This window comes from Protopterus annectens, chromosome 8.part0 (assembly GCF_019279795.1).
Source record: "Protopterus annectens isolate FY-2018-M chromosome 8.part0, PAN1.0, whole genome shotgun sequence".
NCBI lineage: Eukaryota > Metazoa > Chordata > Ceratodontiformes > Protopteridae > Protopterus > Protopterus annectens.
The window spans coordinates 874,947,425-874,968,377 of NC_056741.1; the positions used below are offsets into that span (position 1 = coordinate 874,947,425).

The 20,953-nt window shown below is 37.8% G+C and overlaps 1 protein-coding gene across 1 annotated transcript in view; it reads left to right on the forward strand.

The window, feature by feature from the left end:
* LOC122809128 (myoD family inhibitor-like) overlaps positions 1-20,953 on the forward strand; it is a 343,926-nt gene that overhangs the window by 163,314 nt on the left and 159,659 nt on the right. The window contains exon 2 of the mRNA XM_044080390.1: positions 49-184. Coding sequence (XP_043936325.1) covers positions 64-184 — 121 coding nt within the window. The 5' untranslated portion in view covers positions 49-63. The remainder of the gene's footprint in view (positions 1-48; positions 185-20,953) is intronic.

Below are 20,953 nucleotides of genomic sequence, written 5' to 3' on the forward strand. Positions count from 1 at the left end.
GACCATTAATATTTTGGTTGATAACTCATTAACTCTTATCCTGTCTAGAATTTCAGAACCCAGATGTCTGACCCGATAGTATCCACAGCTGACACAATGGAGACAACTCCGACAGCAGCAGCATCAGGACCAGACATGGAAAAATGCCATGAGATTGTCCAAGAAGGCCGGTTTACTCAAGATGGTGAGGAATGTTCCTTTTTTTCTTTTGTGGGTTGGGTACATTCCATAGTATGTGAGCCAATTAATATAATAATTTTAAGTTAGTTCCTGGAAGGTGAAGGAATAAAGTTGTGTGGGGTAGTTTAATTCAGAGGTTTGCATAGGTGTTATAATGTGCTGCAGGCAACTGACATACCAAATGATAAAAATTTTCTTAGAAATCAAAAACACAGTATAACAGTGCTCGTAAAGAGACAATATATAGAGTAGTACAATCTGCATCTGCTGTACAGTTGCTGTGTTTCTTCCTTGTATTCCACTTTAATTTAGAACAGTGTGTTTTTGAAAAAACAGTCAACCCTTACTTTAGACAGCAGAACACTGTTTTTGTAGCTGAAAATCTGTGTCAGGATCCTTCATATAAATATTACGACTGTATCAATGAAGTTACATACATTTATGGTACAGGCATATAACTTGCTAGTCGTGTTGCTTGTCATTTGTTTTTTTCTGTACTGTGACCATGAAAATGTAGCCTTGGAATTTGGAAACAGTATTTCTCTGTTTCCTATTCTTGCCTCAGTTAAAGTGGCACCATTCTGAGACAGGCATTCTCTGGGGTGTCTTTTAGCAACATCTATTAATTTTAAGGATTGACTTTGTAGAAACAGGCATCCTTCACGTGACAATGACAGTCAGATACTGTGCAGTTTCTCCTGATGCCAGCAGCATTGTGTGGGCAACACTTCTGTTCTTCTTTTCAGTTTTTTTTGAACAAATAACAGTCTGCTGACATAAATGTTTTGCCACGGTTCATTCCCTGTACTCTGACCTAGGCAGAACTTCCTCAGGCCTAGATTTTTCTATGTCTTTCCTCTAGTGGCATATTATTGTACAAGCAGGCGAATCTTTTGTTATACCATTTGGCTTTAAAAGAAATGTCATACCTGGTATTTTCATCAGCAATATTTAGAAATGTTGATCTACCCCTAGAGTTAAAGCTCTTCAAATGTTTTTGTAAAATTATTTTAATATGAATTTTATGTTTTCTGTGGGATTGTTAGTGCACAGATACGATTACAGCTGTTAAACAAATGAAGGCTGAAAGATGTTAAGTTTTAATCAAGAACTTCAGGGCATTCTTGCAAAATGTAGTATAATTCTATATTTTTTGCAACAAAACACTAAAATGTTGAATCCATGGTTTGATCTCTATCACAAACACAAAGAAGGGGCCCTGAACATGTAGTTTACCTTTCCAATGTTACATGTCTCAATGCCCTCAATAAATAGTATTTCAGAATGCAGTAAATACTGTAAAGTAAAATGGTTTCACGGTGATTCTCACATATCACTTATTTTCTACACGTGTCCAACTATATTTTTTATTAATGAAGGCACCTGCTTAAAAGCTGGATCTTAGTATACTGAAACTCTGATTTTCTCCATACTGAAAACTCAACATGTTTATTTCCCTGAGTATAGCAACATGTTTTGAAGAAAACAAAGCAGCAATGAAAATAAAAGCATGAAATGGAAGACTGAAAAAAAATCATGGAATGAAGAAAGAAAAAAATATTAATTAAAACTGGAATCCTTGCCGTGAACATTTGAATGCATTTCCTTCTTCTGTTTTTTGTAGAGACCATCACTTATTAAATTATCACTTAACAGACCCTAACTTTGATTTTGTTGTGTGATATCACCCAGCAGGGTCACTCCGTTGTCAGTAGGATACTTCTACATATTATCTTTAACTCAGTAATGTTTAGCCTTACAGCTCTCTTCTGTTTGTCTCTCTCTGTTTCTTGTTGCCAAAGCAGCCAGTGTGGTAATTGTGTGTGCATGAGTATTTGCATATGTATACATGACTGTTGTATATGTGTGTGTGTTTGTGTGTGTGTGTGTGCACATTCGCTAGGGAGGATTGATGTCTTTCTTCTTGCCAGTGGTGGTGGTGAGTCATGCTAGTTCTGAATTTTGCCCCAGGAGACATTCCATTAAAATCCAAACAAAGGGTCTTTGAAAAGAGATGAGGAGAACAGGAATGAAGGCACATATTTTGGCAGGAAGCCAGAATTCCTCGTGCATCAGGGCTCTTGTATCACAACATGCTATGGTGTGCACTTTTTCTCCAGACTAAGCAGCAAACTAAACAGGGCTAATAAAGTTTTGCTATTAGAGACAGCATTGCATTTAAAGTAGGGGTCTGTTCAGCAGCAGTACCAGCAGTTATAGTTAGAGGCACATGAAAAAATAACATTAGTTTATGTAGTCTATCAGTAGTAATGGTTTACCCAGGAAGTGAAGCCAGATGCTCGGCCTGTGACAATGGTCAGTTTCTGTTTAAGCAGTGACTTTTACTTGTCAAGGATAAAACAAAACAATTACAGGGCTGAAATTATGAGTGGGGAAAGAGAAACTTTGAAAAGATAATTCTTGTATACCCCAAACACAACACACGTGTGTGTGTGTGTGTGTGTGTGTGTGTGTGTGTGTGTGTGTATTTATATATATATATATATATATATATATATATATATATATATATATATATGAATCTCGTACTATTGAGCGAAAGCTCAAACAACCAAAACCACATAGGCAGAACACACTTCAGCGAAAAAAACAAACAAAAACACAATACTCACATTTACGCAGGGGGCAAGCCCCACTGCACCCCCCCACTTTAATATTCTCACTTCAATATCACACTACAGTGGAGTAAAGGGAATAGCCATCTCCCCACATTTTCATCCTTATTTAAGCACACTTTTGCAAAAGTGCTTTTTCATTAAAAAGCACTTTCGTGAAAGTGTGCTCGGCTGTTTCACGTTCGGTGAAACGGCCGTTCGATAAAGAGTGTGGATACCATATATATATATATATATATATATATATATATATATATATATATACACTCACACACACACACACACACACACACACACACACACACACACACACACACACACACACAGTGTGTGTGTGTGTGTGTCTATGTGACTTTGAAAAGATGACTTTTAAATACCGCACCCAGGATTGCCAGACGTCCCTATTTGGGCGGGACTGTCCCGAGATCAGCAGCCTGATCCCGAGTCCCGCCCTGCCGGTTTAAATCCCGGCCAGCCTCCGCTTTGTTTGTTTGTTTTTTTTTTTTTGATTGGCCCGTATACCTGGCATACGGGCCAATCAAAAATCGCTAAACATGGAGCTTCTTGTGTTCCGCATTAAACAGAAGTAGCTCCGTGTTTAACGATTTTTAATTGGCCCATATGCCGGTATACGGGCTAATCAAAAATCGCTAAACATGGAGCTACTTCTGTTGAATGCAGAACTGCAATGTTCTACATTAAAGACGAGAAGCTCCGTGTTTAGCGATTTTTGATTGGCCCATATGCCGGTATACTGGCCTATCAAAAATCGCTAAACACGGAGCTACTTGTGTTGAATGCGGAACTGCAATGCATTAAACACGAGAAGCTCCGTGCTTAGTGCAGAGCTACTGTTCTTTAATGTGGAACTCTGTTCCGCATTAAAGACCTTTTTTTTGGTCTTCACTTGCCGTGAGACCTTTTTTTTTTTTGTCCCTACCTGGCTGGTTGGAAATCTGGCAATCCTGACCGCACCTATGAATGTGTGTACATGCATGTGTTTATAAATTAGCTGGAACTACCCAAGTAAGCTGCCGTTGCAGATAAACAAGCTCAGTGTTTCAATTTTAAGGTAGTGTAGATTAGTACAAGAGCCATGTAAGAGGTGTGATCGATTTGGAGAAAATTGATGCATTGTGTTAAAAGATTTTTTCTTGCACTGCAAAATATTTTCTGACTTGTACAATAAAAACCAGGAGACAGAATAATTTTCCCATGATTTTCATCTAGGTGAGAAGTGGCAGTAAGTTTGACAGGTTCACCCATTTCTGTTTTCAAATCATAAAGAAACTGCCCAGCTTGCTATTTATATGGTCAGTAATAAAGTTCCTAGCATGCCACTAAAGCTCCAGCCACAGTAATAAAAATGCTGACCTTAAACCTTTATACCCATCATACCTTTCAACCTTTTAGAGCAAGAAATCTGGACAAAGCCATAAAAGGCCCAAGAATAGGGACAAATTTTAAATATTGCACTCAAACTTAGAAGGTTAATAGAACAACACATTTTACATTAGCATGAATTTTCTGTAGGGTATGAAGACTCAAACTCAAATGTCTTTTAATTATTTTCTGACTTCAGTCCTCAATTATTTGCCAATGGTCTACCAGAAAACACCAGTTTTAAGAAAAACAAACCAAAAATATGAGGCAAAAATCTGGACATTCTGTAAAAATCTGAACAACTAAGAGGTATGATAGCCATCTCTGAAAGTCTGCTGTAGTCAGTTAATTTCTTGGCATCATATGGGAGGTGCACTGTCACAAGTTGAAATATGAATACCATGTTGTATGTATACTTGTGCCTATGAATACCATGATGTATGTATACTCGAGCCTATGAATACCATGCTGTATGTATACTTGAGCCTATGAGTACTATGCTGTATGTATACTTGAGCCTGTGAATACCATGCTGTATGTGTACTTGAGCCTATGAATACCATGCTGTATGTATAATTGAGCCTATGAATACCATGCTGTATGTATACTTGAGCCAGTGCTTCACAGCTGCTACCCATCAGATGCAGTGTCTGTGATTGATGGGTCTCTATCATTTGCTTGTCATTTCTCTTTCTTTACTGTTTCTGTTGGATGGGCAGAGCATGGCAGCACACTTACATAACATTCTCTGTCCAGGCTATGTGCAAGGGTATAGAATGCCTTCTATGGATCCACAGTACTCCCACTTATGTGATACTTGCTGTTTGTGTGTGTGTGAGATGCCTAGTTTGTTGTACATCTGTTTTATGCAGATAGACAGTAAGCTAAAAGGATGCCTCCCTCCCTTCCTTTCTTTCAGCGCTGCAAAGGTCAATGCTTTATATATGGAAATCCTAGAGGGAACCTATATAGACATATGAGAGCATTCAATTTTCAAAAAGTCACTTACCAAAAGTGAGGAATGAATTTCATACCCTCAGGGTGTGAGACAAAGATCCTGTCACTTTAGCCATCATGATGCCAAAACTTGGACTTTGTAAGCTTAATTTCTTTGTAATATGTTTTTGTTCACACATAGGCTCTGGACTTTGTTACTGGAGAGTCCTGTAAATTTCAATCTGTGATCTCTTTTAAGGTTGGTCATAACGGCTTTGTGTTCCAGTGGCTTGTTTTGTGCTTTTTTTAAGACCTTTTTTTCTAAAGGAAATAATTAATTTGTCTATTAGGCACTTGTTGGTATTCAGTAGTAACACTTTCTATATGATACAGATCAAAATTTGGAACAAGTCTACATTAGAGACCTGACTAGGGTTCTGGCAGATTATGGCAGAAAACCTACTTCAACACAAAATCAATAAAAAACAAAATTGTAGCAGAAAATGATGCAGGAAAAAAGCTGTTCAACATTTTTTAATATTAATGTACACACACTAGTACCTCAGCTTTTTGCCTTCAGCGGATAGTATGCATTACAAACAGCCAATTTTTATATAAATTCAAACCCCAACTAATTATCCAATTAGTTCATTACATATTTTAAAGTACCAACACTAAGCATTTGCAATTTATACACATTTTAAATAAATACAGCTTTTATATACAATGAAACTTCCTTCAACATTTACAATATTCTAAAGTATATTAAACACTTAAAATATTTTTAACATATATTTGACATTTTAAACACTGTAAACATTTCTTACATTATTTTATTTTAACCATTTGATAAAGCTTATTACATTAGTTTAACATGTAAGGAGGCTTATTAATTTACCAAGTTTACTTCTAAATTAAGACCCCTAGGAAATAATGTCATATAGTTCAAAATGAACTTACTTTCCAACTCTAGCAACTTCCTAACTACATCTCCCCCTACATAAAACAGGTTGTGCAAGTACACTAAAGAAAAATGAAACCACATTCCCTTCATGTCTATTAACAAAATGTTCGGCAAGTAGGCTTTTCATGTTCTTATTGTGGATGTCCCTCAAATGTTTCATAATTCTAATTTTAACAGCTCTTGTTTGTCCAATATACCATTTGTGCTTTCGCAACCACACCCCACTATGTAAACTACCCCACATGAATTACAATTAAATCTACTGTACCTTTACAAACAAATCTTTTACCATTAATAAAACTGCCCAAAATATTTCTGATACAATTGCAAACCTTACAATGCCCACAGCCAAAAACACCAGTAGACTCCTGTGGAACACTAGTATAACCCATATTTAACAATTCTTTCAAATTGGCATAACACCCATAAGAAAATTTAACAAATGATGGTAATAGATTGCCCACAGTTTCATATTCACACACAATATTCCACAAATCCAAAATAGCCTTTGACATAACATCTGAAAAACCAGAATATTTAAAGACAAAATACAAGTCCTTCTTTCCAGAGTCATCAAATTTAACACTATTTTTCCTAACAGTGGTTGTCCTACTCAACAAAGGTTTGCCTCTTAATGCATCACCCAAAGCCTGGCAGTTTACGCTCTGAAATTTCTTTACAGCTGGTAAAGGCTTGGAGGTATTGTACTGTATTGTCAATCATGTTACGTAATGTACAAGGTAACTACTTGTTTAGTAAGCATTTGGTATTTAACCACTGATGAGTGTAATGCAAAGTGATAGAACCCCAGTGAAGACTGAGCATCTGGACTCTCCAGTAGGAGATGAGTGGGCAGTGGGCAGTTTGGTTGTGTATCCCTGTGTAGGCACCATTCTGGTCTATTAACTATGGTGTGATCAAGCAGTGATTTTCAGTGTAGCAGATCAGTTTTGTGCTGTTTGTGAAAGCAGAGTGAGGCTATGACTGTTGATTCTGTTTCTTAACTGAAGATTAGGATGACCAGACCAGTTAAGATTAAAAATCTCCTTTGAGCATGATGGCTCCTTTAGTGGCCCATTGTGCTATGGATTTTAATACTGAATGCACATGTCCAGTAGTTGATGGAGGAAGAATATGTGTGGAACCCAAGATTGGTGAATTAGTTTTCTTGTTTAATTTTTGCCAGCACTAATTTTGGAGAAGATGTTGCCTCAGAGTCATTTTTGACAGTTTCATCTGAATCTTGAGTTATTTTGAGTAGGATAAATGTGCTACCACCTACCTGGCCTTAGTGCTGATCTGTTACTTCTGCAGTGGCTAAAGTGATCCAGTAACCATGGAGATTTACTTGCATGAGCCAGGATTCATAGAATTGTACAATGTCCAGTTGGTGACTATTATTGCAGGCTTTAAATGAGTATGTTTATTTGTAAATGCTTGCAGGGCTGAGGTAGGCTCATTTCAGAGAATGATTTATTGCCCTGGTTATGTTACAAACCTGGCTATATTTTCATAGTTGTGTTTGTGAAACAAATATATTACTCAGTATCAGGATGCTCCTGAGTTGTGTTCTATACCTCCTCAGATAAGGGCTATTTCTTTGTAAGTTAGATGGTAGATGACTTTATGGTCATGCGAGATCACACTTTACCTTGATGACATTATGGCTGTTTCTGAAACATAACTTATGCAAGACATTCCAGATTCAGAAATTGCTCCAACTGGGTATGGCATCCTACCCTTTGCTAGGCAACATAAAAGAGATAATCATGTTGGTATTTTAACTGTTACTGCCTCACCTACTGCATAACTGACAATGCAAATAGACTATTGTTTGCACAAGGAGTCCACCCATTTTGAGGTTAATAGGTTCATAGGTTCATAGGTTCATAGGAGGTTACTAGGCTAGCGGCCCTACAGCCTTTACAAGCCTAGCCAGGTTAATCCCAAGTATCTCCATTTGTTCTTTTTTAGGTAGTTTGCAGAATTAATTTATGAACAGAGAAGGACATGGGTGCCACCCCAGGGGCGAATTTGGGGTCTCCTATTCAATTATCTAGGTTGCATTTAAATAGAGTCAGTGAGGAGCTCTGTTTTACTTGAATGGGAAGTCTATTCCAGAGAGGCAGCAGTTTATGGGAGACATATCTATAGTCATCAGAGCATACCTCTTAACCTGCAAACATCAAAAATCTGGACAAGGCCCAAGAAAAATAGGTACAAATCTGTACACTGATTAACATTTAATTTGAATACATAAATACATAACCCCACCCACTCCAATGGAATTGTGGGATACCAACTTTCAAATCTAAACTGAAGAACATACAACCAAAATATGGCACCAGAGTCCACCTGCAGCCATTCCAATGTCCCATTACCTGGCTATTTCACCCCATTTACCATAAACACTAATGCATGCATACTGCTTTACTTTTACAATGATTATTTGGATTTTATTTTTACATTTTACAGCACAACAATGCAGAAACACTAACAGACATCATCTAATAAACAAAGCTATACTGTCTCACAATGAAAATAGGCTTGACATTAAAACTTCTCTGCCCTTGAAACTCACATTCATTGAAACAGCATTGAAACCAACACCACATCCAAAGAAAATGTATCTGGCCAGTGGTGGATAAAGATTACCTTTGGGCTGTTTTCAAATCATTGGCCCCTTGCACACAAAACAAGAAACATAGAAGCCTTCTGTTAGGAGCTGCAGAAGAGGTTTCTGCCATTACTTGACTTAACGGGGAGTGGAGGGAAAGAATTCATTAGTTCCTGAATCCAAAAATGGAGGAAGCATCTAACTTTAGAAATATTGTACTTCAAATTTGAGATGATTAGCAAAGAAGTCTATTCCTTGGTGTGACCCAGAGAAATAATCCATTGAAAAATGTTGTTTAGTGGCCATTTATGCATTAGGTATGTATGTTTAGGAAACTCACCAGGAAATACTTATGTCCTGATAGATAAACTAACGCTACAAAAAATGTTATACTGAATTGATTAATCACTGCAAGGTCAACATTTAAAAAAAAAAAACTTTACCGATCACAGTGTTTAAAAGAAACATATGTAAAATCTTCCCAAAACAAATATCAATAACATTCTCTTACTATTCCTATTACCGTAATCAATAAAAAAATCACATTTCATCTTGATAACACATTGTTCTTAATTTGGTGCTAATGTAACACAGAGCATTATGTTCTAGTAGTTTTTCTTTATCAGAGCATGTCCCATAAACTAAGTTCGTATGTTTATCTTGCTTATATCAAGTACCTCATCTACCAATGACAGCAGGAGTAAATGGCAGCATCTTATCAAAGACAGTAAAATGAAGACATCATCTTCTACCCTCTAACCTTCATTCATCCCATACTGCCCATAAGCATGTTAAATACACTTAGCTCATTTCCTAAACTGATACATTGTTACTATTCTCTTTCCAGCAACCTTCTCATTTTGTGATGTTCATGTTTAATAGATGATTCCATTCAACTTCCTCTAGACCCTATATCAGTGTACAAACCCTCATGGCTGACACATTCTTTTTAAAAAATACATCGCTGCAAATCTTTTCTCATCTTTCCCATCACTGCCAGTCTTTAGGTTTATATTGCATTTCCAAAGATTATTTAAATCTGCTTCCCAGAAATGTGCTCAGTGTATGTGATGGCCTTTATAATCATAAGACATTGTTCTCCTTAAATGAGAACATCGAGTGCAGCTCTTGCATTCTACCAGTGAGCCATATATCTTTTATTCTTACAATATTGTGAAATATTACATTTGCCTCGCTATCCTGCCCTTGCTATCATCAGCCATTTCATCTAATCTACTCATTAGAAACTCAACAAGCCATGTTTGCAACAAAGATTTGAAGACCATTAACATACAGTGCGACTCAATTTCTATTTTATTTTTCCATTCTCAGCTTGACATTTATAGCAATTAACACAGCTCAGTTTCACATTCACTTTACTAGTTCTCAGTTAGTTTTCCTTCCACATCGTCAACCAAACAATTCACTCTCTATTCCCTTACCAAGGCCACAGAATGCTACGTATTTACAATTTTACATAACCTTCTTGGGAATTATCAGTCACCCATCCAAAAAGTGCATTAAGTTATATCCAGTTAATGCTGTTTTATCTTGTTCTTCTACTTAGCAACATTAACCATATACAATACATACATTTCATATGCATAGTTTAATTCTTAATATTGACAGAGTCTAACTTCCTCTATTGAAAATCTTTACTTTATATCTTCCATAAATACATGACTAACACAGGTTTATATATGAAACTATGGCTTCCTATTCAAGCTGCAATGAAATGTTATGTTCACTAAGTCACTCCAAGACCAGACTCCGGAGAACCCCGAAAATGGGTAGGATTATCCACGTCCAAATTAAACCTGTCCGGAAATGGAACTACCAGTACCAGGGCCATAGATACAAATGATTTCCATGACAGAACCAGAGTCCGGTGGGCAGTTTTTTGGCTACAGCAGGTGATTCTAGCCATGACTCAAACTGTTTTATAGATCCAGCGGACAGAAAAAGAAAAATACAGTTTTCAGATATTGAAACGACAATAAACACACACAATGAAAGCTTTCTGCTTTTGGAAACAACTTGTATTTGTTCCCTTTCTAAACAAGAATTGCTTCGCTCCTTCTCTCCAATAATACAGCCCACTTTAGGTTCCTCTGTGCTTAAAATGTTAAGATCTGACTCAGAGAAGTGAACTCATGATGGGAGGGGTTTGTTGGCTGTAATTCACAAGGCCTTCCCCTCTTGCCCTCAAAGCACATTTTCCTCATTTGGTTTCTTAGGTAGGGGCTGGAATTAAGTCGATTTCTTACGTTTGGATCACTGGGTGGCCCTACTACTATGGTCCGGTCCGGTTTCCTATGCAACCCAAGGAATTAAAAGTCCTGGTACAGCAAACCTCAACATTCCATTAGTTTCAGAGATAATGTATGGTGAAGTGCAGTCAGATGGATAGTGTGCAAGAACTTCGCTCAGAATGAAACATATTCAACACACATACACACACACACACACACACACACACACACACACACACACACACACACACACACACACACACACCTTTCCTTACTTGGGTCTTGTTTTCCCTGAAAGGAGTAGTTCCTCTTCCTCTGTCATTCCAGCTTTGCCATTATACCTGCTCACAAGTTCCTCTGCCGTTCCAGCTTTGCAATTCTGCTATTATCACACGCAAACAAGTTCCTCTCCTCTGCCGTAAACAAGTGCTGCTGTTTCCCCATTCCCGCCTGCTCACAATTCAATTTCGGCCAGCCGGAAATGACGTGAGCTCCTTAAGCTCAATTCCGACTGGCTGGTAGCCTGACAGAGCTGACGTCATCGCGCACGCGATGACGTCACCTCCAACAGTGCAAAAATTTAAAAAATAAAGCAAAAAAATCGGAAATGAAGAGGTGCCACTCGGGAATCGTGGCACCCTTTCATTTGGACCCCAAAACTCGGTAAAAACCGAGTGATTCAGTACAGTGGGAGGTATGCATCAGAGTCAAATTATTCTGTTGTTCCCGTAACTTTCTTCCTGCTGACTTCCATGCTGCAGTTGCAGAAAAGGGTCTACATTGTCTTACTTCCTATATGAAACTGAAAGACATTGTGTTACCTGAGTTGAACACTGACTGGAAATTGTCAAAGTATGAGTTGAGACCAACAGCCTTACAGATTGCTGGCTTTATACAACATATTTGTGTTACTAAAGGAATGGATAAAGTCTCTGGTCAGGGAAGTACACTAGATCTAGTACCAACATCTCTCCCTGGCAACATCAAAACTACTGGCATGATACGTTCATAGGTGGTTACTAGGCTAGTGGCCCAAGAGTCTTTACAAGCCTAGCCATATTAATCCCAAGTATCCTCATTTGTTCTTTTTGAGTAGTTCACAGAATGAATTTATGAACATTGTGGGCCTATGATCAACACCGGCTACCCCTGTCCATGAGGGGCATGGGTGCCACCCAAGGGGCAAATCTGCAGTCTCCCATCCAATTATCTAGGTTGTGTTTGAATAGGGTCAGTGAGGAGCTCTGTTTTACATGAATAGCGATTCTATTCCAGAGAAGTGACAGTCTCTGGGAGACATGTCTGTCTCTGTAGCATGATCTGTTAATGTCACAAGCTAGGTTGAGATCCCTAGAGCGAGTGACTTTTGAAACATTTGACTACATTTGACTTGTGGATGTGCAGCATTTCCATTAGGGCAGGGTTGGAGATTGCCCTGTAGGAAAGGCACAAGTCACCTCTCAGCAGGCTATAAGATACAGAGTAAAGTAATAGGGCTTTCAGCCTCTCCATGTAGGTCACGGTTTGGAATCCCTGTATTTTCTTCATGAGAAACCTCTGAAGTCTCTCTAGCTGCTGCAGCTATCTGGTGAGGTACATGTAAAAGGGTGCATTGTACTCTATTAGTAGTCTGATGAGGGTCGAGTACAGTGGAGGTATAACATCCCTTGACCTGGATGCTATGCCTTTGCTTATTAGGTGTGCTACTTAGAAGGCTTTTCTTACCACTGTGGAAACTTGCTGTTTCAAGTTCAGATTGCTATCAACCTGTATTCCCAAGTCTCACACCACTGGGGTGGAACTCAGGGGGGTGCTGTCAATATTGGAATTTGTAGGGAATTCCGTTTTGCCAAAAAGAATAATAATACATTTTTTGCATTTAGTTTAGAACATGGCTTTGTCACCAGTCATTTGTCTGGTTTAGCCCTTCTTGTAATATGCTGACATTGTTGGGGGTCTCAGGGATTGCTCCCAGTTGCAGTCATCGGCGAACCTGGTGAGCTAAAGGTTATCTGCTTTGGCCTGGACTTCTGAGAAATAAATGCCAAACAGTAAGGGGACCAGCACAGACCCCTGTGGTACTCCACTGGTGACAGACACGTTTATTGACCCTCTTCCAGTTTTTGTATGCAGGCACCATAGTAATAAAATACAAATTCTGCTCTTTAAGTAATATGAAGACATTTTATCATGACCTTTTAAGTAATGTTCTACACTTGTGAAGTGACTTGCCTCTCAATTGTACATATTTTTGCAGAATGTCCAAATGTTTGCCCATATTTTTGATCTGTTTCTCATAAAATTGTTGTTTTCTGACAAAGTCATTGGTAAATCAAATACTACATCCTGGCAATCCTACATCACCCAACTCATGCCCCGACAAATTACCTGACCAAACTGCCAACACCTTCAACACCTACTTCATAAAATCTATATCCAAACTATTCAATCCCAACCTCTCTAGCACTACTTCTCCCATCTGCCATTAAACATCCTCTACTGCCAACTCTCTTAAGACTTTATCCTTCAAACCTGTTCTCACTTCCTACATAAAAACTCTGCTGTCTGGGATAAAACCATGCTCTGTATCTGCTGGCAACATCCCATCATACTTTCTTCAAATAGCTGCTCACTCTCTTGCCCTGCCTGTATCTATCATTATTAATCACTCTATCTCTGAATCTAAAGTCCCATCTATCTGGAAACAATTCTATACCCTACCCATTCACAAAGTTGGTAACTCCTCTGAAATCTTTAATTTCAGACCTGTTGCTATTCTCTCCCCTCTCTTTAAAGTCTTAAAGAAATGCATTCACACACAAGTTATTCAGCATCTCTTACAGGAAAAACTACTCACTTCTACACAGCATGGATTCCCATCAAAACATAGCACTACTACTGCCCTTCCCTCCTTCCTTGACACTATTTCTTTAGCCAGAGAAGATCACAAACTTATCTCCTGTTTATTTCTTGATCTCTCAAAGGCCTTCAATACTGTTTCTCACTCTTTGTTACTGAATAAAGTGACTGGTCTAAATTTCTCCCTTGACACTGTAGCATGGTTCTCTAGATATCTCATAGACAGACTGCAATCAGTCAGATGGCAGTCTGCACTATCCACTCCCCTTCCAATAAAAATGGGAGTCCCTCCAGGATCCATTCTCGGCCTACTACTTTTTTTGAATACCTTTACCAACTTACTGCATTCCTCCTGTCCACATTCTTCCATACTCCAATACGCTGATGACTCCACAGTCCTAACCATAGCTAATTTCCCCTCTGAACTCCTATCTGCTACCCAATCCTCCTTTAACTCAGTAGAGACATGGCTCTCCAAAAATCAGCTCATCCTTAACCCTAAAAAAACAAAAGTATTATTCTTTCTCCCCAAAACAGTTAACCATATCAAAACTTCTTTTTCTATAATGCCACTAAACAATACCCCTATTGTAGTTGAATCTAGCACAAAATTCCTAAGTGTTACCATTGATAACCAGCTGAAATTCGACCATCACATTAATAATTGTATAAAGAAAACTCATCAGTAATTAGGACTCTTATATAGAAACAAAAAAATTTTCTCCCATGAAGCTAGAATCACACTTACACATGCTTACCTTCTACCATGCCTAACATATTGCTCCCAAATTCTTACTAATCTAAACTCTTCACTACTATCCAAGCTTGAATCAACATACCACAATATAACTAGATTTGCTGCTCAACAATCCCACCACTGTCTATCCCTGAAACACTTAAACTGGCTGGAACTACACCACCTACTCCTGCTCTCACAGCTCCAAGCCATACACTCAATTTTGTATCAGCCTCCCTACTGTCCAGCCCTGTCGTCTCTCATCTCACACTACTCTCCTACAAGAAATCTCAGAAGCTCATCCCTTGATCTATTAGATATTTATAAACCTAAATCCAAATCAGGTCAAAATGTATACAGCTACCATCCCTCTATAGCATGGAACAAGCTCTCTCTTGAAATCAGAAATCTGAAGCATCCCAAACAATTTAAGTTGGCCATAAAAGAATATTTGAAACAAAATGGATCTGTCATTGCTATCATCCTCCCTGACTATAACCATCTAACTAACGTGCCTCTTTCCTTCCACTCTCTGCTGTCTTCTCTTCTACAGACCTCTACTTCCTTTTCCTACTTCTTTCTGTCTTTCCCTGCCTCCTATTCATCTCAACACTCTACTTTATCCTACTCCTTCCTTCTCCCCTCCTATTATCCCTATATTTCCCTTTTCCTTACCTTCTCTGTAAGAACCTCTTCAGACATTGTTACTCCTTCAGTTCTTAATCATTTGTTTTTCATTCCTGTTGTTAGTTTTCTTTCGAATTTGTTAATATACAGTATTTACAGTCTAGTGTAGAATTATCATATGTAAGTTTTTAAACTTGTTTGTATAACTTTAGCTTATTTATATTGTGTTATTATGGAGCTTTTCTCCCCAGGACTCTGCTGAAAAAGGGCTCTGGCTCAGTCAGACATTCCCGATCAACAAATGTAAAATAAAATAAAAATAAATAAATAAGTAAATAAAATCATTGAGGGTTGAATTCAGAAAATAATGACAGATATTTGAGTTTTAGAATTCATACCCTTCAGAGAATTCATGCTAATGCAAAACCTGTTATTCTATCATTTTAAGTTTGTAATTACAATATTTAAAAAGTGTCCCTATTTTTGGGCCTTTGTTCCCCCATTATTTATGGCTTTGTCCAGATTTTTTTGCTCTAATTGGTTGAGAAGTATGTGAAGTGAGGAAGCAACGTGGTGCACGTATGGCAACTGCTCGGCTGGAAAATCCACAATACTAAGACAAAATAGCCAGCAGAAATGGTGGAGTACAAAATGACTTTAATACAATAAAGACTTAGGTAGAGGGTGGTATACCCTACTACCAATCCATCCAAACCGGTTTTGGCTGCAATAGCCTTCTTCAGTGGAGATAGTGAAATACATAATAACCATTTACATACATAGGTTTATAGATAATGACATAAAGGCAGTACATTGGTCAATTAAAGTTGGTCATTAAGACCAGGTGGAAATAAAGCCCCAATTTGACAATCCATTTGCGTTCCTTGAAATTCAATAAATTGTGCCACCCTAACTTATCTCTACATTTACCTACAATACAGTCAATGACAATAAAATGGAAAGAAGCAGAATTATGTTTACAAACATGTTTAAACAAGGCATTATTGGTACGTTTGTTCCTGATATCACTAAGATGCTCCCCAATCCTAATGCAAAAAGGCCTAGAAGTCTGTCCAACATAGAATGAGGAGCATGTACAGGTGGCTAAGTAGATGACCTACTCTGTATTACAATTGGCCCAAAAGTTGATATTAAAAATTTGAGAGGTATTGCGATTACTAAATTCCCTCGTATGTTGAACTTTATTACAGTAAGAGCAGTGGCCACATGGTATACATCCCAACACTGGGTCACCTCTCAATGTATGTTGAATAGAAACAGGGGAGTTAAGACCCACCCTCTTATAGTGGCTAAACAGGGATCCCAGTGTCTGACCTCTCCTGAAAGAAAAAGAACATCTATCCCTCAAGAAAGAGTATAATTTCTCCTCTGTCATCAAAATGTTCCAATGTTTGTTAATAATTTTCATGAACCCATGTGTATTGCGTCCATAAGTGGTAACTAGACGAACCAGATCATTAGATCAATCCTTATGTTTGTCTTTGTAACTTAACAAGTCAACTCTGTTCTGATTTGAAGCCCAATGGCAAGCAATGCTAACAGTACCTGGAGGGTAACCTCTCTCACGAAACCTAAATATTAGATCATCTCTAGTGGTCTCAAAAGTTTGTTGGCTTGAACAAATCCTTTTGGCTCTTAAGAATTGTGACTTGGGGATGTTCTGGATGATATGTTGTAGGTGGAAGCTGGTAGCATGTAAAAGTGAATTATATTCAGGAAATTTCCTGTACATCCGAATGGAAAGAGTGTTGTCAGGATTCTTGCTAACCTCAACATCAAGGTAAACAATCCTAGATTTGTGGTAATTTACTTTGAACTCAATTCCCCACACATTATCATTGAGGTAGCCAATAAATTTCTGAAGATAAATTTCATCCGACTTCCACACCAACCAACAATCACCCAGATATCGCCTCCAGATGTCTAATTCATCCATGTATATATTATGGTTAGAGTCATAAATCATAACCTCCTCAATATAGGCCATAAAAAAGGTCCGCATAAATGCGTGCAAAAGAGGCACCCATTGCTGTACCCTTGACCTGCCAAAAGGATTGGTCCTGGAAGTAGAATACGTTACTGGTAAGAACGTATTCAGCCAAGCACACTAAAAAAGTATTAAAGCCTGGTTGGTAAAAACCAAATCTTCCCAACCAATAGTCCAAAGCCTGCAAACCTGCCCAATGTGAGATATTAGTATATAGAGAGGCTACGTCCAAGGTATATAGCAACCAATGAGGCTCCAATTGAGTGTCACAAATAATATCCAAAAACTGAGTATTGTCCTGAATTCTGGCTCTTATCAGAGGTAATAGGGGTTTTAGAAAATGAGTCAAATATTCAGACAAGGGTTTGGTAATTGAGCCACGTCCTGATACGATCGGTCTTCCAGGGGGGCATCTGACATTCTTATGTATTTTGGGTAAGAGATAGAAATATTGTTTACATGGAGATGAAACCGTCAACTGATTTCTATCTGACTCCGTTATGATGCCCTCTTCCTGGGCCTGTATCAGGAATGAGTCAATTTTGGTTTGGAAGTGATTAGTTGGGTCCAATGGCATAGCCATATAATATTTTTTTATCCCCCAATTGTCTCATTGCTTCCTTATTATATTTGGCTCTATCCTGAATCACCGCTCCACCCTTGTCTGCTTGTACTATCACAATTTCTTTATTGTTCTTAAGCTCATCAACACACTGTACCTCCTCTTTAGAAAGATTGTTGTAAGATACCTGAAAATCTTTAAGATTACAATGTAAATCCTTCAGGACATTAGCTTAAAAAGTGGATAACAAATGTGACATAGGTGGAACAAAAGATGATTTTTTAAATCTAAACCCTGGAACTGCCTGACCAGTGTCATCTTCAAAAAACAATTTCAAATTGAGAAGATGACAAAAATTAACCACATCTTGTGCTAAAGTATATTCCAGAACAAAAAAAACAGGAACAAAATTAAGCCCTTTATTTTAATTTGTAAATCATTGAGGTGTACAGATGAAATATTATGTACATTTGTACTGTTTATTAATGTTCTATCATCAGTTTTAGCAAACCTTCCAAACCCTCCATGGGTTTGACATGTTTTATGTTTCCTCCCCCCTCATCTGTATCTGAACCCAAAGGGTGTGAAAAACTCCTCCTTTTGGGATCAGGTGAGGCATCTGTGTGGTTTCCGTCCCCTTCAGTGTTGGAGGACGTATCCTCCCCTGATGTATAGCTCAATAATTCCGAGCTGCTTTTCAAGATAGATTTGGGTCTTTTCTTCTTTGGGGCCAAAGGTTTATTATTAGGAAGCTTAAAAGTAACATTACTAGGCATATCAAATCGTTTGCCTCTTTCATAATCTCCTATGTCCCTTTGAAACTTTTTCAATTTTTTATCCTTTAAAACTTGCTCTAACTTAAGTAGTTCTGTTGTTAACTGGTTCACTCGGGAAGTAAAAGATCCACTGGATTCAAATTTATTAGCCTCCATACAAATGGTTTCTACCTCCTGAATACCTAGTTTGACCGCCCGTTCATAAAAATTGGCTAGAGCATCCACAAAACTCAAGGATGCTGATTGTTCATTCATCCGTTAATTGTTCATCAATATTATGTACCAAAGGTTGTACTTTAACCCTTAAGCCACGTGGTGTGATTTTTTTTAAGTTGGTAAGCCTTGAACAGGCGTAAATGCCAAACATTGGTCCGAAGACCTTTCATACTTTTACCCAACTTACAAAAATAGTGATTCACATAATTTGTCTGGGTCTTGAATACACCCCGAGGAATCGTTGCCCGTATCTGATACACCCAAACCAAAAATGGTCAGATCATTCATATCAGATGCTAGGCCTTTTACAAGAGGAGTCAACGCCATGTTCCAAAGAACAAATGATGCAAAAAATATAAACCTCCACAAAAATGTTAATGAATCAAACAGTTCTGCCAACAGCAAAAATGAAGCTAATATAAATCTATAAATTCTACCCAAAGTCACCCTATCGGACAGAAAAGGTATCTATCAAACAACACGGAAATTGTTGCCCTATATTCTAGTTACCTAGAACATAAAATGACTTGTATGGTAGGTTAAGTATAATGGTGGATATGAAATAAAATCATAGACAAAGCCAAAAAAGTATAACAGAATCTAACAATGATAACATACAAAGATACAATAATCAGCCCTTGTGATCTGCCCTATATGACACAGAAAATTCACAATGCTGCGTATCAAACCACTCAGAAAGCCACTGAGTGTAGATCAAAAAATGATCAAAATTATCAATTCTTACTAAAAGGTTTAAAGATAGATAGTGTTAATACACATGTATTAATGATACAATAGCTAGCCCCTGTGGTTATAAAGGTCCAAACCTCTTAATAAAATAACCGCACTGCTGCGTATCATTATAGTGAGGTTAGGGCCATAAGAATTTGCCTAATAAAAATGGTTAGAAACATCCACTCAATATCATAACTACCTATACATTCCAAAAAAAGATCCCCAAAAAAACATATATATCATGGACTCAATTGTTGTGTTGATGTAGAAACCCCCATAAAAATAGATATGAAAATCCAATTATAAATCTACATAAGTTGCTGTAAGCAGAAATGTCAAAATTCACAAACCTAGACTAGAGGAAAAAATGTGATACTAATAATACTGAATTGCAAGGAACGCAAATGGATTATCAAATTAGGGGCTTTATTTCCACCTGGTCTTAATGACCAACTTTAATTGACCAATGTACTGCCTTTATGTCATTATATATAAACCTATGTATGTAAATGGTTATTATGTATTTCACTATCTCCACTGAAGAAGGCTATTGCAGCCGAAACCGGTTTGGATGGATTGGTAGTAGGGTATACCACCCTCTACCTAAGTCTTTATTGTATTAAAGTCATTTTGTACTCCACCATTTCTGCTGGCTATTTTGTCTTAGTATCGTGGATTTTCCAGCCGAGCAGTTGCCGTACGTGCACCACGTTGCTTCCTGGTTTCTCGCTCCTTTTGGTGCTGTTGGCGTCTGGTGGTTTCCCTCCTCTTGAGTGGGACATTTTCTATTTTTACAACATTTGGGCAGTCGGTCAGGAGTTTTTTGGACATTTTATTTGATTCTCCTGTTTGGCGGTTGTATCGTGGATGTATCGTTCAGTATACATAATTTTTCATATGCATTTCTTGGAGTTTTGGTTTTGTGGCCTTCTTTTGTTCACGGATCCCCAAGCAAACCTGGGACTAAATTGTCATACTGACTGAATTGTCGTATGGGCTTTTTTTTCTTCTTATATTTTGGATTCCCAATGATTTCTACATTATTCAGTTGGTGGACTACCATCGATAACTTCAGTTTTTGAAAGAAGCAGGATTGTGTGTGGGAAGGCAGATCTATGTGTTTCATCATTTAAGGGTTTATGACTACAGGTGACTTTGTGCTTTCATTTTTGATCGACTCGCTTTTCTATTTTTTGGACTACAACCTAAATGGTCATTTCTAAAGCTAGGAATATTGTTTAACTAGTTTTAGATTTGTGATATGACTTTTTGGGACATATTGAGATTATTGCTTCTATTAAGAGGGGTTGAGGGAACCGTTTAATGTTTATTTGCTTCATTACTTATTTTTTCTTTTTTCTTTCATGGTTACACTGCAGGCTTTGGCCGAGTTTATGAAGCTCACAGTTACGGTTCTCTCCTTTGGTGGGACTCATGCTTATATTTGTGGCAAAGTTTTATGCTGT